This window comes from Rhodofomes roseus (genome assembly GCF_022264815.1).
Source record: "Rhodofomes roseus strain CIRM-BRFM 1785 chromosome Unknown C8Q71scaffold_4, whole genome shotgun sequence".
Classification (NCBI taxonomy): domain Eukaryota; kingdom Fungi; phylum Basidiomycota; class Agaricomycetes; order Polyporales; family Fomitopsidaceae; genus Rhodofomes; species Rhodofomes roseus.
The window spans coordinates 1,554,776-1,571,007 of record NW_025952960.1 but is presented as its reverse complement, the minus strand read 5'-3'; the positions used below and the strand labels follow the sequence as shown (position 1 = coordinate 1,571,007).

At 53.5% G+C, this 16,232-nt stretch overlaps 4 protein-coding genes across 4 annotated transcripts; 1 reads left to right on the top strand and 3 right to left on the bottom strand.

Annotated features, from left to right (window-relative positions):
• Nucleotides 1–646: 646 nt before the first annotated feature.
• C8Q71DRAFT_854852 (aldehyde dehydrogenase) lies at nucleotides 647–3,111 on the bottom strand (the record flags this gene model as incomplete). Its single annotated transcript, XM_047927117.1, has 17 exons — nucleotides 647–796; nucleotides 873–915; nucleotides 995–1,043; nucleotides 1,072–1,110; nucleotides 1,162–1,221; nucleotides 1,273–1,328; nucleotides 1,378–1,423; nucleotides 1,516–1,727; nucleotides 1,787–1,860; nucleotides 1,922–2,010; nucleotides 2,067–2,073; nucleotides 2,127–2,194; nucleotides 2,251–2,262; nucleotides 2,316–2,340; nucleotides 2,395–2,544; nucleotides 2,595–2,787; nucleotides 2,837–3,111. 17 exons carry the CDS (start codon nucleotides 3,109–3,111, stop codon nucleotides 647–649), a joined length of 1,548 nt encoding a protein of 515 aa, XP_047782466.1.
• A 2,068-nt stretch (nucleotides 3,112–5,179) lies between these two features.
• On the bottom strand, nucleotides 5,180–7,389 carry C8Q71DRAFT_721425 (uncharacterized protein; the record flags this gene model as incomplete). The annotated part of the gene is made up of 14 exons (XM_047921451.1): nucleotides 5,180–5,288; nucleotides 5,364–5,456; nucleotides 5,626–5,687; nucleotides 5,766–5,793; nucleotides 5,863–5,922; nucleotides 6,037–6,180; nucleotides 6,253–6,268; nucleotides 6,318–6,329; nucleotides 6,475–6,518; nucleotides 6,651–6,676; nucleotides 6,809–6,818; nucleotides 6,877–6,938; nucleotides 7,177–7,255; nucleotides 7,313–7,389. 14 exons carry the CDS (start codon nucleotides 7,387–7,389, stop codon nucleotides 5,180–5,182), a joined length of 822 nt encoding a protein of 273 aa, XP_047782465.1.
• Nucleotides 7,390–10,000: 2,611 nt separating this feature from the next.
• On the top strand, nucleotides 10,001–12,297 carry C8Q71DRAFT_890388 (aldehyde dehydrogenase; the record flags this gene model as incomplete). The annotated part of the gene is made up of 13 exons (XM_047928645.1): nucleotides 10,001–10,089; nucleotides 10,147–10,310; nucleotides 10,370–10,562; nucleotides 10,625–10,774; nucleotides 10,825–10,849; nucleotides 10,990–11,057; nucleotides 11,187–11,273; nucleotides 11,335–11,612; nucleotides 11,666–11,740; nucleotides 11,796–11,911; nucleotides 11,965–12,003; nucleotides 12,063–12,178; nucleotides 12,244–12,297. The coding sequence occupies exons 1-13, from the start codon at nucleotides 10,045–10,047 to the stop codon at nucleotides 12,295–12,297; spliced, it is 1,410 nt and encodes a 469-aa protein (XP_047782464.1). The 5' UTR covers nucleotides 10,001–10,044.
• A 1,228-nt stretch (nucleotides 12,298–13,525) lies between these two features.
• Nucleotides 13,526–15,870, bottom strand: C8Q71DRAFT_721423 (uncharacterized protein; the record flags this gene model as incomplete). Its single annotated transcript, XM_047921450.1, has 15 exons — nucleotides 13,526–13,676; nucleotides 13,739–13,775; nucleotides 13,893–13,966; nucleotides 14,026–14,047; nucleotides 14,191–14,242; nucleotides 14,302–14,344; nucleotides 14,558–14,582; nucleotides 14,648–14,703; nucleotides 14,758–14,783; nucleotides 15,003–15,012; nucleotides 15,066–15,166; nucleotides 15,362–15,389; nucleotides 15,437–15,451; nucleotides 15,510–15,546; nucleotides 15,696–15,870. The coding sequence occupies 15 exons, from the start codon at nucleotides 15,868–15,870 to the stop codon at nucleotides 13,526–13,528; spliced, it is 852 nt and encodes a 283-aa protein (XP_047782463.1).
• Between the last annotated feature and the right edge of the window lie 362 nt (nucleotides 15,871–16,232).

Genomic DNA, 16,232 nt, shown 5'->3' with positions numbered 1-16,232 from the left:
ATCTCCATGTCATGATTTGAGGTCTCACTGTCACTGTCTGAACGCATGAACAAGGCTCGTCTGCCATGCTAACTCGCAGTAGTCATTCCATGAGTCAGTCCAGCAGCGCGAAGGCAGGGTGGCAAATGAGGCATCCAGTAGCGGGGATCGCCCGTGTAGAATGTCTAGTGCATGAAGGATCACCGAAGGCTCGTTACAGGAGGTGTCGCCGTCATAAGCTACCGATCTGCGCGCTCTGTGAAAGGTGTGTTAGTAATCCAATCAGTAGTACAGTATCACTGACGAAGACATAGTACAGCCATTACGCAAAGAGGCGAGATTACCGAAGGAGCAAGGAAGAGTCATTTCACCGTAAGAAACAACAACGTGAACGCGCCTCTGCTTCAAAGTGGCCCGCATAGGTCAAGATGTACGGCTATCCACAGCGGTGTCGACGAGGAGTTTCCCAGCGCGACTACCGCGCTCTAGCGGTTGACATCTCTAGTCATGAAGACGAACATACTCCACACGAATGCAGAATAGACCGGGTGCATCTCATTGAAATATTGACTGGTTATTCAACAATGACCGCGTGCAATACGGTGATAACAGTGATCGAATAATACCACAACAACGGACGAAGCCTGCACGTTACTAGTCGGTACACCTAAGACGGAGTCATTGCAAGGGTTACATATGCGGCACCTGCGGCGGCAATGCCGAACATGTACCAAAGCTTGCCCATGATGGAGCCCCCTCCGTTGCGCGGCGGAAGGCGAGGGTGCAGCAACATGTTCAAGCGCTTCAGCGCCGCCGGCTGGTCATGCACAAATGGTGAGCGACAGTCCACATACGACAGCGGAGAAGCGGCGATTGTATGTGGCGGTACTCACATTGTAGGGCGTGTACCGCGCAGACATTGCAGTGTAGTCGATTCTGAGCCCCAATCAGCGTCGTCCAACATGGTCGCAGCGAAGAAACCAAGCCGCACCAATTGGGGTTGTCGACGGTGCACCTGAAGTGTGTGAAGTCGTCGAATGCTGCCTTGCCGGTCGAGTAGCCATCTGAGGGGTGCTCAGCAGCCACACTTACAGTCGCTGGCGCCAAATCCTCCGAACGGCGCGTCATTGGCTATCGCACGAGATCAACATCGGCAGCGCGTTCAGCGAACGCGAAACAGACCCATGACGTGCAGAATTGTTTCGTTCGTGGACGCGGTACCGCTCTGCGTGTTGTCCATGACTGCGCAGAGTGGTCAGTCGGCAGATACATTCGCTTTGCATCTGTCCGCACCTTTGTTCTTGAACTTGCTGTCGTTCGTAAAGACATAGACACAGAGCGCCTCCTCCCTGCATGCCTCGTGAGTTCCCCGCGTAGCGAGAGCATACGACGACTCACATGCTGTTGATGAAAGCGATGGCGTCGTCGACATCCTTAACAGGCACTACGGGTAGCAATGGCCCAAAGACCCAAAGAGTTCCCTGTGCAGACCGGCCAGTCGCACGCAGAGGAGCGCCACGAGGGAACCAGACTCACTCGCTGAGTCGCTCATGAGCGAATCGTCACGCTTCACGTGTCTGATGAGAGTCGGCGCTACGTATCGAGCCTCTCTGTCGACCTCGCCGCCGAACACGATCGTATCCTTGGTGTTGTCGAGCAAGTTCTTCAGACGGTCGACGTGTCGCTCGTTCACGATCCGACCTAGCATACCGGACTTCTTGGGATCGACGGGGTGAAGCTCGTTGTATCTGCACGCAGAGAGCGCGTCAGAACAGGGTAACAGGACAGAGGAGGAACAGCGACGAACGCGTTCTGGAGCGCCTCCACGAACTCGTCTTGAAAGGACTCTGGCACGAGAATGTAGTCCGGACACAAGCACACCTCCGCTCCTCAATCAGCATCGTCTCCAAGAAGGAAGAGTCGCCGATCTAGGCTTGCATACCTGCCCGCCGTTTACAAGCCTGCCCCACATGATGCGCTTGGCGGCCACTTTGACGTTGCACTCGGGATCTATGACGCAGGGGCACTTGCCTAGACGCGTGTTTGGTCATGACCACCTCCCACTCATAAATTGTCAGAAGACTGACCTCCGAGCTGCGAGGACCAACATTGAGCAACGACCTTCTGTAGCTGAGAGGAAGACATACCTCCAAGGCGACGGGAGTCAGATGTTTAGCTGCCGCCGCGCAGATGATCTTCGCAACACGGTTGTTACCTACACGACACGTCAGAATGCATCCGGGATGCACTCCGTCACCCGCGCATTCTCACCTATGTACAGAACTAGACACCCACACTCAGCGAACGATCACATATCCGGAGCGCGTACACTCAACTATGGTTGAAAGGAAGCTCCAGAATCTGCAGATGCCGCGTCAGTCGGAGATTACGACGCCGAACGCACGCGCCAAATACCTTTGTAATCTCGGGGACCCCACCATTCACGACCCGAACCAGCTCCGGATCGAGGTACTTGGGGATAAGATCAGCTAACAACGACGCCGACGCAGGCGATAGCTCCGAGGGCTTCAGCATCACGGTGTTGCCCGCTGCAATGGCAGCCGCCTAATGGGAGCGTTAGTCACGGCGGTCGCTCCACATGGACGACTACACACCACCGGGCACAGAGTGAGAAAGAAGGGATAGTTGAAGGGGCTGATGACGAGTATCACGCCCTTGGGCTCCTTCCTTGTCGTTGGAGACAACGAGAACCACAAGAGGGAGAACGGCGACTTCTTCGGCGCGGACCACTTTTCTATGTTGTCGTATGTATCTTTGAGCTCGAGCAGTACGCCGTTCATCTCGAGCCTGAGCAGCATTAGCACGCAGATTTTGAGGACGTAGACGGATGGGGGACGTACAACTCTGTCTCAAGGTGCGGTCTCCCAAGATCCGACGAAATCGCCTCAGCTCCTGGTTGTCTTCGACCATGTAGCATAGCTGTAGGAGTTGCTGCTTGCGGTATGCAATGGGCCTCGTTCGTCCAGAGCGGAAGGCGGCTCCTAGCTCGTCTCGGATCTGGAGGCGGAAGTAGAGGGTGAGCGACAGGAGATTCTGTAGCAAGGTGCGCACGCGTGTCACCTTGGGTATCTCCTCGAGCGGCGTGTACCCTGACTGCGTTTGCTCTGCCATCGTACAATGGATGAACGGCGTCGGCTGCCGAGCGAAGGTTGCGGAAGCTCGGTGGAGGGTAATTCTGGCGGACTGAAGCGACGCGTCTCTCAAGAAGCGTGCAGGGCGGTCTGGGGTCCCCTTTACCAGAAATGTTCCTCCGCCGGGGAGAAAGTCGCTGCCGTGCGAAACCTAGAAGGCCGCTGCGCCCATGCCTGCCTAGTGTCCGAATGCTCCGCGCGCTGTGGGTGCACCATCCAGGGTAGATGGTCCGTAAGATGGAACCGCAGGAAGAGGACATCCATCTTATCGCATGCACCTGGCACGTTGCTGGCCCGCACACAGCGACCGACGAGCGTACACAGCGCTGCTCTCCAGACTCCTATCATCAGCTGATTCGTTCCTGCGCGTTGCGCGATGCTCACCTGATGCCTGTTCACAGCAAGCCTGTACGGTACGTACTGTCAGAATTCATGAGACGTCGCAGTACTTGCAACAGAGGCGGTCGTGTCCAGCTCGCAGCGCCTATGCCTACGATGACCGTGTGACAATTGCTCACGTGAATGTGACGACTCGCGATCGACAGCGGAGGCCGAGACAAGTGTAGCTCAGGCTGTCTGCTAACCGCTACGTTCTTGCTAGTCCTAGATCTGTCGTCAGTATAACCCATTCATCGACGATGGTTGTCCTTGCTCTCCCGGACCCGGCTGGACAACATCTTCACACTTTCCAATTTCTAGTCGGCATGCACTCGTGCTGCCAGCGACTTGGACATCAAGGCAACGACGACGAGGCAATAAAAGGATTCGTGCTCCGCGAACTTTCGTTTGTCGCGGAAGTATATCAGCAATGGCGCAACTGAATAATACGACGTACGATAGCGGGATTGCTCGGTATGTATGCGTACGCACCGCACTACTATCGCCTCGGCGACTGACGCGGGCTCTCTTCCCTGAACAGGTGTTCAATATTCCCGCGAGCTCTTACTTAGACACTTACCTACTCTGCCCTCCCTTCTGCAGCCACCAGGTCCACCACGAGAGGATAGGCTGTCCGAATGAGGCCGTGGTCGTCCTAACATATCGCCCTCGCGTCCGACTCCCTTACGCGTGCTCGCCGCCCCTCCCGCTAGCGTACACAGGAACCATAACGCTCCGAGGATGGATGATTACGAGCTTTCTCGCGGTATCGACGAGAAACGTTCGAGTAAGCAACGCGTTTGTGTCTCATGCTACGCCTTGCTCATCCGCGTAGACATAAACGTTGTGTCGACAATGATCACACGAACTGTACGCCTCTACTCGCGAGTTGCTACGTCGGAACCAAGTCTGGACCATGGAGGAACGCTTTGCCATCGAGCCGGTGCGTATTTTCCACCGTATCGTGTCCGAGCTATGCTGACGCTGATGTATTGTCGGTCGTGTGCGCTGTAGGCGAGGAGGTACGCATCACAGGTGGTGAGTCGGATCTGTTCTAGTCTTTTGAGTATATCGCTCTCCTACCTTCCTACATTCAACGGCCCTCCTAAGAATTGCAGATGTCACGTCCTTTGTGTCGACTATTCTAATTCGTCTACAACGCTGTCTGTTCTCTCCCGCCCACGCCTTCACCCTCGCCTAAATGCGCTGCACTGGCCCGACGCGTTGCCCGTTTAGTTCTCAGCCATCGTCGTCATCCGCACCATGGCTCTATGCGCATTGCCACGGCTCGTATATGCCCTCCCATCATCGTACACTGTGCGGAGTCGTGTCCTGTCGTACTTGCTCTCGTCTGTTCGTCATGGTCAATCTTGTTTCCCGCGATTTGCCTTGCTTATGCCTTCTCTCGTCCGCTCTCCCATCTCGTCTCCTCGCGCAGCCCGCGCATAGTTTCCCTCGAGTCATCATGTCTGCCCACCCTCGATCATGCACGACGCACGTCCGCACGACGCGTAGAATGCGTATCGGGCCACCGGGAACGTTGCGGTCGTCAATCATGGGCATCCAGCCCACCAGTACTCACTAAACGTCAGAACTGTATGAAATCCACAAGATTCCCCTACTTAACGACTCGGGACAAAATACATCTATGTAGTCACCGTTATGCTGTTCTACACATCGACGCTCCCCATAAGTCGGCCTCCTGCATGCGAATCCGCATCTGAAGTAACCTCTTGGGAGACGAGGATCCGCGCCGCATATTTCTGTTTCTTTGCGGAGCTACAACGTTGAGCAGGGAACAGTGTCGCAGGATGTGAGCCTCGTCACCAACAGTATCTTATTAGAAGTGCATACCTGCCCGAGCTGCCCGAGCCCTTCTTCACGAGCTCGATTTCCCCGACCCTAACTTCGCCGTTACTTGCTCGAAGCCAGTGGCGAACGTTCAACCTGGTTTCGAGTGCAACCATTCAGTATTTCGGTTACATGCCAACGACTTCAAGTGAGAAGCCCGAGAATCGAGCACTAACATCGCAAGCATAGAGTTCGTATATACTGCATAATAGAAAGCGATGAGTGAGATCCTGTACACGGACCGCATTTCGGAGTAGCTACTCACTCTTCCCTCCTGGAAAATGAAATAGAGCCCAATATAGCTTGAGTGTTGCGGAATGGAAGGTACTAGTATACTGTGAATGCAGAACGTTTTGTCTCCAATGTAAGTGGCAACGGCAATATAGTTTCAAGTAAACGACATACGGTGGCGAAATGCAGGAGCTGCATCAAACTACAAAAGGTGGCCATGCGGGCGACGACGATCAGTTATACTGCAGAGTTCGATGCGGTAAACACCTACGCAGTCAAGATACCGCGGTGTATGGTGAATAGGACAAGCTTCGTGATGACTGATCCCGTTCTGTTTAGGCGAGCAAAGCACCGTGGTGTTGAATGTTCATGGAGTGGCGACAGCAGACGGACATTGATCAGTATCGCCCTTACAGTTGACCTGAATTGAACTAGGAAGACGTACCCATAGAATCCCGTCCGCTTTCCTCGCAGAATTATGATCAAAGCCGCAGAGATATACACATCCGTCACAAACGCCGAGATAGTTTGAATCGACCCGTCAACTCTCATCCGAGCCATGCTCACGACCACGTTGGGATTGCGCGATCTGTCATTGGATTGAAGCGGAGGTGTGAGAGGATTTCGAAGCTTGCGCGGACCTTCGGGTCATGCTACTCACCCATCGTACGTCATGCCTAAGGGACAGCTCAGACCGGATTGAATATTGAACTACGAAAAGCTTACCTATACCGGCACCTATGAATAAAGACAAACGAGGTGTCAGGGAAAAGACTATGCCTAGCTGGCGCGGTGCGCATACCCAATGACATCAAGGCAAACATGACCTTATTTCGGCAGGATCGGAGGTAAGTATTGTTCGCACGTGCACACGCGTACTCACCATTGTAGCGGCGATGGTAGTACGATGCCATCGCGGAGCCATGACTGCGTAATCAGTTACATCAATAGAAAATTCCTTGCAGAGGGAAAAACATACAGAGCCATACGCAGTGTATGTAGTATCTTTAGGACCACTATGGCAGAATTGTCGCGGGATAGGTTTGGAAGTTCACTCACAATTGAACAATCAGAACTATCAAGGGCTGCAGCAGTGACGGCCAAGAGTTAGATAAGAACGCATAAAGGAAAAGACCACTGACAGCAAGGAAAATATCAGCCTTGAGTCGTGCGCATCAGCGTCTGTCCAAACAAGACCCCCATATTTGGATGCTCACGATCGCTGTCCTGAGTAGAATTGTATCAGACGTCGTGGTCAGTTCTGGGAAAGCTCGAAAGGACATACTTTGTGAAATTAGCTAAGCCTGAAAGTTGAGCGTGGTTGGTGACAAGGCCCGTCCAAAGGAACTAACGCGATAACAGAGAGATCAATTTACAAGCGCGGTACAACGTCGGAAGACACTCACATGCAAGTCACAGACAGTTCTGGCCGTGTCCAGTAGCCTGAGTAACGTACGATCTGACTGTGAGCGCAGCCCCCGTGTAGTTTCAGCCGCGAGTTCCTACCACAGGATCACGACCTACACGAGTGTGGTGGGTGTCAATGAGACCATCGATCATTCCAAGCAGCGTGAGCTAGCCTCACCAGAGCCTTCTTGTGCCAATGGTCCGTCGAATACTCATGGAAGTAATATTGCGTTTGCGCCAATGAAAGACCGTAAAGGCTGCGTACAGGTCGACCAGATTAGCCGTGTAGTTTTGAACGAATAGAACTGACGCACATCAACTCGAAGAGAATTCCGATGAATTTGCATCCTTCTGTTTCGTTCAAGAAGCTGTTAAGGTTTAATTCAGCCATGGGGAATCCAGCGAGATGACGCGCTGTCGACGATGATATGATACATGGGGAATTATATACTGACAGGCCAGCGCCATATGGACGGTGCGTGGAAGGCACGAACATTAGGACATCACATTGTTACAGGAAGCGAACTTTTGATGAGTTTAAGGGAGCCAGGCGGCATCTGCCAAAACGCAATCATTCCACGTAGAGCTTCACTAGCGACACACACAAAGGACGGAGGTAGGGTTGACAGAACCCCACACCGTGCCACTGCTCCGTCGAAGTGACACAACTGGCTGTGAAGCGTAGCTCTGCGCAAACAAAACATGGATTGAAACCAATGCAGGGACGCCATGAACGCGGAGGGGTGATTGTCATTGGCAACGGATTGACTCGGGGACGCCACGGGCTACATCCTGATATCGCTACTGACGGCGCTCGTCCAGTCAACTTTGATCCGTATCTCCAGTAGTACGCGAAATCAAACCCATGGGTCTTGTTACTTAGGATTTGATGTTGTACAGCGAGTTCTCCGCCGATAATCACCAACCGCAGGCAGATGTGTTTCGCAATAACACGCAGCTCTGGGCCAGTGTGCAGAGGGCGCCCGCCGCGAATGCGGCCTGGAAGAGGCCCGGGGCCTGGCGTGTGGGCGTCGCTCGGACTCGAAGACGGAGGCCACGGAGGCCATGGGCCATGACGGATACCAGGGGGAGGAGCAGGAGGAGAGCCCAATCAGTCACCGAGGCCGCAGGAGGTAGTACGCGTTATCAGTTGAGTACACGGAGAACGAGTAACGAATACCGCGCGGGCGCACGACCGACCGGAGGGACATGATGTCACGTGGCTCGCACCGACACGCGCTTCAGAGCCGCTCAGCGACCACGACCACGACCACCACGACCAGTCACCACAACCACGACCGGTTTCCGGTGCTGTGAGGCTCTACTAGTACCTGGCTCACCGTCGTACTCGCAACGAGGCTTGCTCACCACAACCAGCACACCGTCCTCGCCAACCGCTTCACCGTCCTCACGAATCGCTTGAACGAGCTCCTATCCAATGTCGACGCCCACTCCAATTTATGTCCTTCCTCCATTTCGTCCTCCGGTCTTCCCTCGGCAGCCCCGACGACTGGATAAATGGATACCTCCTCCTACTCCTCCTCCACACTTTTCTCGTCGCTCGCGGCCCGACCAAAGGAATCAAGATTTGTACAATGACTCACTGTCTGAGACGACTGCCCTGGCGCTGCGTGCGCGCACAAGATCAACATTCAGGCGTGCATATCATGTCCCAGCATGCTCGCCCTGTGTGTCGGTTCTGCGCCTGAAGTTGCCAAGTCAGTGGCTTGTTGTGAGGCTGTACCGGTACGGCGCTGGCGCGCAGGGCCATCATGATCTTGTGTGCGATACTGCAGCGTCCAGGCTGGGCGAGCACGCGTACGGTGGGCAAAGTAGGACCGCAGGAAGCCTATCAAGTAGGTATCGCGCAACGCGCAGGAACCATCCGCCAGCAATAGGAGTCTGGAAAGGTCTAAACTCTATATCGAAACGCGGTCGCAGATGGGCCAGCAGCGCTGACTGTACCGTGTACGCTCGACGCTCTCTGTGTGCATGCCAGCAACATGCCAGGTCCATGGGTAAGATGAATGTCGTCTTCCTGCGGTTTCATCTTACGGACGCTCTCCCCTGGACGGTGCGCCGACGCGCGCGGAGCATGACATTGCAGATATGGACGCAACGACCTTCTTAGTTCCGCACGGCAGCGGTACTAGCAAGTGAACGTTGTCGCCGTCAAGAAGTCGAGACGCGCGTGCGCTATCGGTCGGTGGCTAATGGACTCTCCTCCTCTCCGGCGGAGGAACATGCCCACTAATGGGCATTAATCAGTCGGTGAGCGCCGGTTCTGTTCCATCGACTGTAGACAGTAACCGTGACATAGTGCCTTGCAATTGTGTCTGTAGCGAGTATGTTTGAAACAGGCCTCCCGGCGGGAGTGATACGAACCTGTCGCGAGACGGTCATGCACATGTCGCCGTATTCAGGTACGAAGCCAGCTGTTAGAGTTACGTTCACAGATGCATCACAAACTGACATCCCATGATTCCCGCCGGGACTCCAGACTGAGGCTGTCCTGCACGCTTCTTGAGAGCCGCGCCGCTTCCAGTCCGCCAGAACCTCCTCTCCGAGCCTCCCCAACCTTCGCTCGGCGGCTGACGCCATCCATCCATTGCAGACCTCTGACAGCGACGTCATGTTCGCCGCTGTGCTAGTGTTTGGCCTGACACATCGGCGGTAACCATGATGCTGGTTCATGTCCACATACCGATACCTATGTAAGTAGGACAGTATTACGGACGTCGGGCACATGATATGGCGGGGCCATGGTTGCGTCCGACTAGGAGATAGACCTGCCGTTCGGGTTTTTGGGTCGGTTCACGGCCTTGTCCGCACGCGGATGGGACATGTAAGCGCCTTGTCCCGGGTGACGGGTTCCGTCACTGTCAGTCTGTCAGGTTCCGTGGTCTGTGTGGTTCTTTGGGTCGGAAGTTCATATCCGCACAATTGGGTCCTGGAATGATCAACTGTTCGCTTCGATCTCAGCCGTCATATACAGCGTGAAAGCTGAATCCCCTTCGTCCCTTACTCTCGTACAAGGCCCTGCATCATGTCCACTTCCCTGGCCTATACCCCTGTCGATGAGATCCCCCAAGTCAGTCGTCTCTATGTTCTGAGACGAAGCTTATCATATTGATTCTCCCGCCTTCAGATCCACCAAAGCTTGAAGCAGGCCTTCGCTTCAGGGAAGTCTAGGGATATCCACTGGCGCAAGCAGCAGATCCTGAAGCTATGGCATCTTGTCGAGGACAACCTCGACGGCTTCCGCAAGGCCCTCTTTGATGACCTTGGCCGGGCGCCGGAAGAATCGGACGGGTACGGTACCTCTTGTTCGACTGCCCGGTTCATCTACGAACTCATGCGCCTTACTTCAGCACCGAATTGAACTCGCTTCTGCTAGAAATCAAAGCAGCATACAACAACGTGGGGAAATGGTCCCAGACCGAAAAGGCACCCTGGCACTATATGTGGTTTGCCATGTCTCCTGCCACGAGGATCGAGCCCAAGGGTGTCGTGCTCCTCATCACGCCCTTCAACTTCCCACTGTACTTGATTCTTGCCCCATTTGTACGTTCTACATCCCGCTGCACTAGGTGTACGACTGATCACGGATTCGACGTGCCTAACAGGCTGCGGCGATTGCAGCCGGTAACGCTTGCTTGTTGAAACCCTCGGAGGGTGCTCCTGCGTGCTCTTCGCTCCTCGCGGAGTTATTCCCAAAATACATGGACCAAGACTTCTTCCGCGTAGTCAACGGTGCCATACCCGAGACCAGCAAGGTGAGCGCTAGTGCAGATTGAGTGGTGCGGGCCTTGACGAGAGTACGCAGCTCCTTGAGCTTCAATGGGATCACAGTGAGTCTCTTCATCGATACACCGCTTGCAGCCCTCTAAGCGATGGTCTTCTGCATCGAAGTTCTATACACAGGTGAGCACGTACTCGTCCTTTCTCGCGCCCTATTGCCATCTGTATATTTACACGTGCGGTCTGGCAGGAAACGGCACTGTTGCGAGGATTGTGTGCACGGCTGCAGCACAGCATCTGACGCCAGTCACACTCGAGGTGCGTCCAGAGCAAACATGTTACGATCTAGCCTTACTGAAACGTTTCGCAGCTCGGAGGTATGCGTTCTCACTGATTACTGTAACGTGTTGCGCCCTAAGACTAAGTATTGTCCCGCCCGAAGGCAAGAACCCCGCGGTCTTCGACCCGCGAGTCAGCAACCTCAAAGTTGCCGCGAAGCGCTTGATGTGGGGCAAGCTGGCCAACGCCGGGCAGGCAGGTTTCATGCGCTCGATCGAATCCAGATCAGGTGATCTCACCATCCCGTGCCTATTAGATCTGTATGTCGCCGGACTACGCGATCGTGCCGGAGCACTTCCAGGATGCGTTCATCGAGGCGTGTAAGCAGGCATACTATGAGTTGCACCCGAGGGACCCCAAGGAGACGGGGAACATGGCGCGCATCGTGAACGAGCGCCATGCGAAGCGCATCAAGCGGCTGCTCGACAATACCAAGGGCGAGGTTGTCCTAGGAGGCAACATCGATATGGAAACGTACTTTTGCGAGGCAACCATCGTGAAGGACGTCCCGCTCGATGATATCCTTATGAGCGAGTATGTCGTGAAGTCGCGCCGCATGATGTGGAGGCTGAATGTTGCGGTGACAGGGAGATCTTTGGACCGATTCTGCCTATCGTCCCTGTGAAGGACGTCAATGAGGCTATCAAGGTCATCAACAGCCTGTGAGTTGCGACTCGGCATACTTCGTTACCAGAGGGCTCATCCTGGATGCTCTAGGGGTCACGCGCTTGTCCTTCATGTCTTCTCGAGCGACTCGGGATTCAAGAAGAAAGTCTTCGACAACACCCAGAGCGGCCTGGCGATCGCAAACGAGACCCTTCTTCACATTCAGAGTACGTCCCAGCTATGCCGGTATTTCCATACGCCTTCTGACAAATATCTCCAGCCGTGGGTATTCCATTTGGCGGTGTCGGCGCATCCGGACGTAAGTATTTGATTGCTCCTGCTACGTCGATAAACGTGGCTCACTTGTATGTCGTCCAGATGGCGCGACAACTGGGAAAGCGGCGTTTGACGAATTTGTTCACCGGCGGGGCTCTATCGACAGTCCGTTCTGGCTGGACCCTATGATGCTTTTCATGCGCTACCCGCCGTACACAGTGAGTGCCGTCATGTTCGGCGATCTCGACATTGCCGATTGGCTGACAAATGTGTACCTCTCCAGAGCCGGAACACGACGATGCTCAACTTGGTTATGCACCCCAAGCCGCCGGCATAAGCACTAGCCGCATCGCCCTCGGTGGCACCTCTGTAGATGCTTTGTTATACAGGCAAACCGGGGACGGGCATGTTGTTACTATTCGGTCTATTGACGTATTGTATTTCGGGGATGGACTTCTTTGTAGTCGCTCATTCGGGGTTTGTAGTATTGACGCACTCCTTCGCCATTATTTCTGTTGTTTCGTAGGTATTGCACATTCGTGTTGTCAATGCATCGCTGATACCACTGGCAAGGGGGAACATTATCGTGCATTTGGGACTGTCCGTTATTGCTCGATGTAACAGGTAACACGTGCTATAGACCGTGTGTTACTGTCTCACCGTTGAGTCCCGTCAGAAGCCACAAGGTGGGAAGAGGTCCACCGTCAGTTCGCAGACACTCCACCTCCATTACAAGCTTTCGAAGGACATCTGCCGGCTAGGACGTGGATATGAGCTCGCGCTGGTGACCTTGCTGACGAACGCCTTAACGATCTTCATCTCCTTGTAGACTTCGTCGCGGCCGGAAACGTTCTGGCGAGCGTACGTCTCCATGCCAGTTGCAAATGCGCTTCGCTCAGGACAGACGTCAGCGGTTCTGAACTATATAGTTCGCAGGCGCGACCCTCCTTGCGGAGGCGGACACGTTTAGACTCATCAGAGCGGCCCCGGTTGATGCTGACTGAGATGAGTCGGAAGGAATAGTCATCCCGAGATGCTTCGAGACGCATCAAGCTGCAAGAGCGGCCCATCTGTGGTGTTCGCGCGAAGAATCATCGAGGGCGAAGAACAGTCTCAGGCTCATGGTAGTACGTTGCTATGGCGCACTCCCGACTCGTATTCCTGACCAATGTTCCCCTCTCGGACCGTGTCCACACGGTGCTGTTGAGCAGAACGGTGCCTCGCCTATTCGCGTAATGGCTGTACCGTGTCCTCGTAATTGGGCTACCAGCATGGCATCTTTCACAGAGCGCACAGGTCGGTAGCTTATTACGACACTGTGCTGATATTACGGCCATCTTCGGTGATCATTCATCTACTAGACATCCTACATTGGCGATCCCCGCTACTGGATGCCTCATTTGCCACCCTTTCTTCGCACTGCTGGACTGTGTCCGACTGACTCATGAAGCGAGTATTCCGAGTCAGCACAGACGAGGTTTATTCATACGTTATACAGTGAGACCTTAAGCATGACTTGGAGGTAACAACCTTGCAGTCACTACCAGAGGAGGAGATGATACATGTTAGGTTCTCAGGCTGAACGTTGTCAACGGAATGTTCTCTATGATTGTTGCACCCTTAGCGCTGATTCCATCCACATATACTGCCGCGTCGTCCGTGAAACTTGAGATGTAGGACACTCCACCTGCACTGAGGTGTTGACGAGCGTTCAGACTGCAAAGAATGTGAAGGGTCATTATGCATCATGTAAAATAGGATATAAACGAATGACTCACACAGCCATCATTGTGTTGATGTACACTGGAAGATGTGCTGATGAAATGGTGCAACGAAGTAGACATGACGTAACTTACATTTCACCTCAATACAGTTGAATGGAAACCATATAAGCGAGGCAGGCCTGACGCAGTACAATCACTGTCGCAATACCTTGGATTGAGGTCACTGGCGGAGAGTTGAAAGACAGAACACGAACCACTCCCAAGTTTGCGAACTGCATCGCGCTGAAAGGCAGCCATTCCAACCGTGAGAAATGTGGGCAAGCGCAAGGGTAGCAACTCACGTCAAGAGAATCCCGCGATTGACTATATAGCTTGTAAGTACACGTATCATATTGTCGGTGCTTGCAATGACCGCGGTTAGTTCTTATGAGGGGTGCTATAGAGTAAGACAGTTCACCGTTCGAATCCCGATTGTTTTTCGCGCAGTGTCCAGCAAAGAGACACACATATCCATAGGTCTGCCAATGCGGCAGCACAGTAATTGGCTGCGCTCGCAACCTATGTGAATACCAAGAGTCTATGCTTGCCCATGGACCCCAGTTGTATAGAAGGCGCACCTCGTCCACAAGAATCACCTTCTGGATTATCCACTCCTGCGTCCTGGGATCATATTAGCGTGCTGTCATGCACCTTTAGGATGTCCAGCCCTACGTACACAATTTTTTACTCTCCAACTGACGGCACAAAGATTGATCAGCCATTCCTATACTCCATTCGACGTCATGGTAAGATCTCACCGAGGCCAAATACTAGTATAGTTCCCGTGCATGGTCAACATACATTCGATGACGTACTACTTGGTACGAGACCCACCAAAAGCCACCAGGGACAGGCAGATCTATAAAACAGACACATGCCTCCAATACGCATAGAATCCTCGGACGCACAGAAATGGGGACTTACCGGGGGCACCGTGATCGCCGATTTTGCTTTGTACGTTGATCCAAATCGCGTGCGCACTAAAGTGAACGGTGAGCTTGAGTATCAACGACAATCCGCGGCGCATAGCTTACGTGTCCAAAGTCCATGGATATAGAACCTGAGGATAGCAGTACTATAAGTCTATGCGTTCATATGTTCGGCAGAAGATCTCGGCACATTTGTACAGCACATATCACAAAGCGCTGTCCGGACGTCAGCCTGAGTCGTCCGGTTGTTGAGAAGAGATCCGCACCACCAGAAACCACTGAGCCTACATTGCGGCGGATCGCGATGTAGATGAACGATGGGTAGACTTGAACGCGACAAATACACTTACAGCGTATACTCTATGTGAAGTGCTACGTCAGATACGATACCCGCAATGCGATCCCATACATACCTTGGCTCGATCAGACGACTTGGCGGATTGGCATGACCCTCGATGACAAGGGCCCATACAGTCTTCCCATCGCCGGTGTTCTCGTTCAAATCAAACGACACCTAAGATATTTCATGGGCACATACCGCAGCATCCACCGCAGTGATGATTGTGTCCAGTGTCCTTCAATGTCCGAGTCGATCTCGTCAATACCGCACGACCAAGTATGAAGCTGTTCTACCAATATTATGCCATAAACCTCAAATTGGGGTGGTTTTCAGGTATTAGAGTGGACAGAAAACAACGATGAAACTTACAAATGCCTTCATGAGTGCCTTGTCGCTGCTGTAGTAAGCCGACGAGTACTACTATAGTACACAACTTGAGCGCACGTCAAGCCGTAAAACCTGCAACAGATCACTCAGTGTGCCGGACGTTTCGAGATTCCATACAGAAGCGACATACATTGCAGAGAACAGTAAACCGACGAGCGCGCTGCCAACTGTGGGGTTGAGATCAAGAGCTGGGGTACTAATAGCTATAGGCATTCTCCGTGAGCAGTCGTATACTTGAACTTCGGGAGGCTGAACAGCGAGGGATGGCGCAACGTCACAGTACTGCGTCGAAGTATTTAACAAGATGGCTGCGTACAGAAGGACGGCGTGAGAAACTTATAGTAGATTGATGTGTTGCTGATGTCGAACACAGGGACGGAGGAGGAGACTGAGGAGAAGAAGAGGTTCCCATTTAGCCGCAGTGCACAGGTGTTCAAACGTTCACCACACGCAACACCGAATCCCTGCGGATCCGGTGCATCCTGGTGCATCGTTTCTGCGCTGCGGTTCAAATTATCATGATCACCATTGGTACGTCGAGCTGTGGTATGATTATAAATCACTTGTCCGATGAAAGTAAACCAAGTGTCTCACTGACCCTAACTCGCCGCGGCAGGGCGAGGGCATATGTTCCTCTTCTGGGCCAATCAATTCTTACGACTAGTAGTAGTAGCTCCGAGTCGTCCTTGAAAACACCGCCTTGCAGTGACCAGTTAGAAGATGGTCAAGGCAGCTGTGGTTTGTCTCGGCCTCGCTTGTTGATCGCGAGTCGTCACGTCCACGTGAGTGATTGTCACACGGTCGTCGGACTGTGACACTGCGACCTGATAGTCTCCCGTAGCCTGTAGGCAGA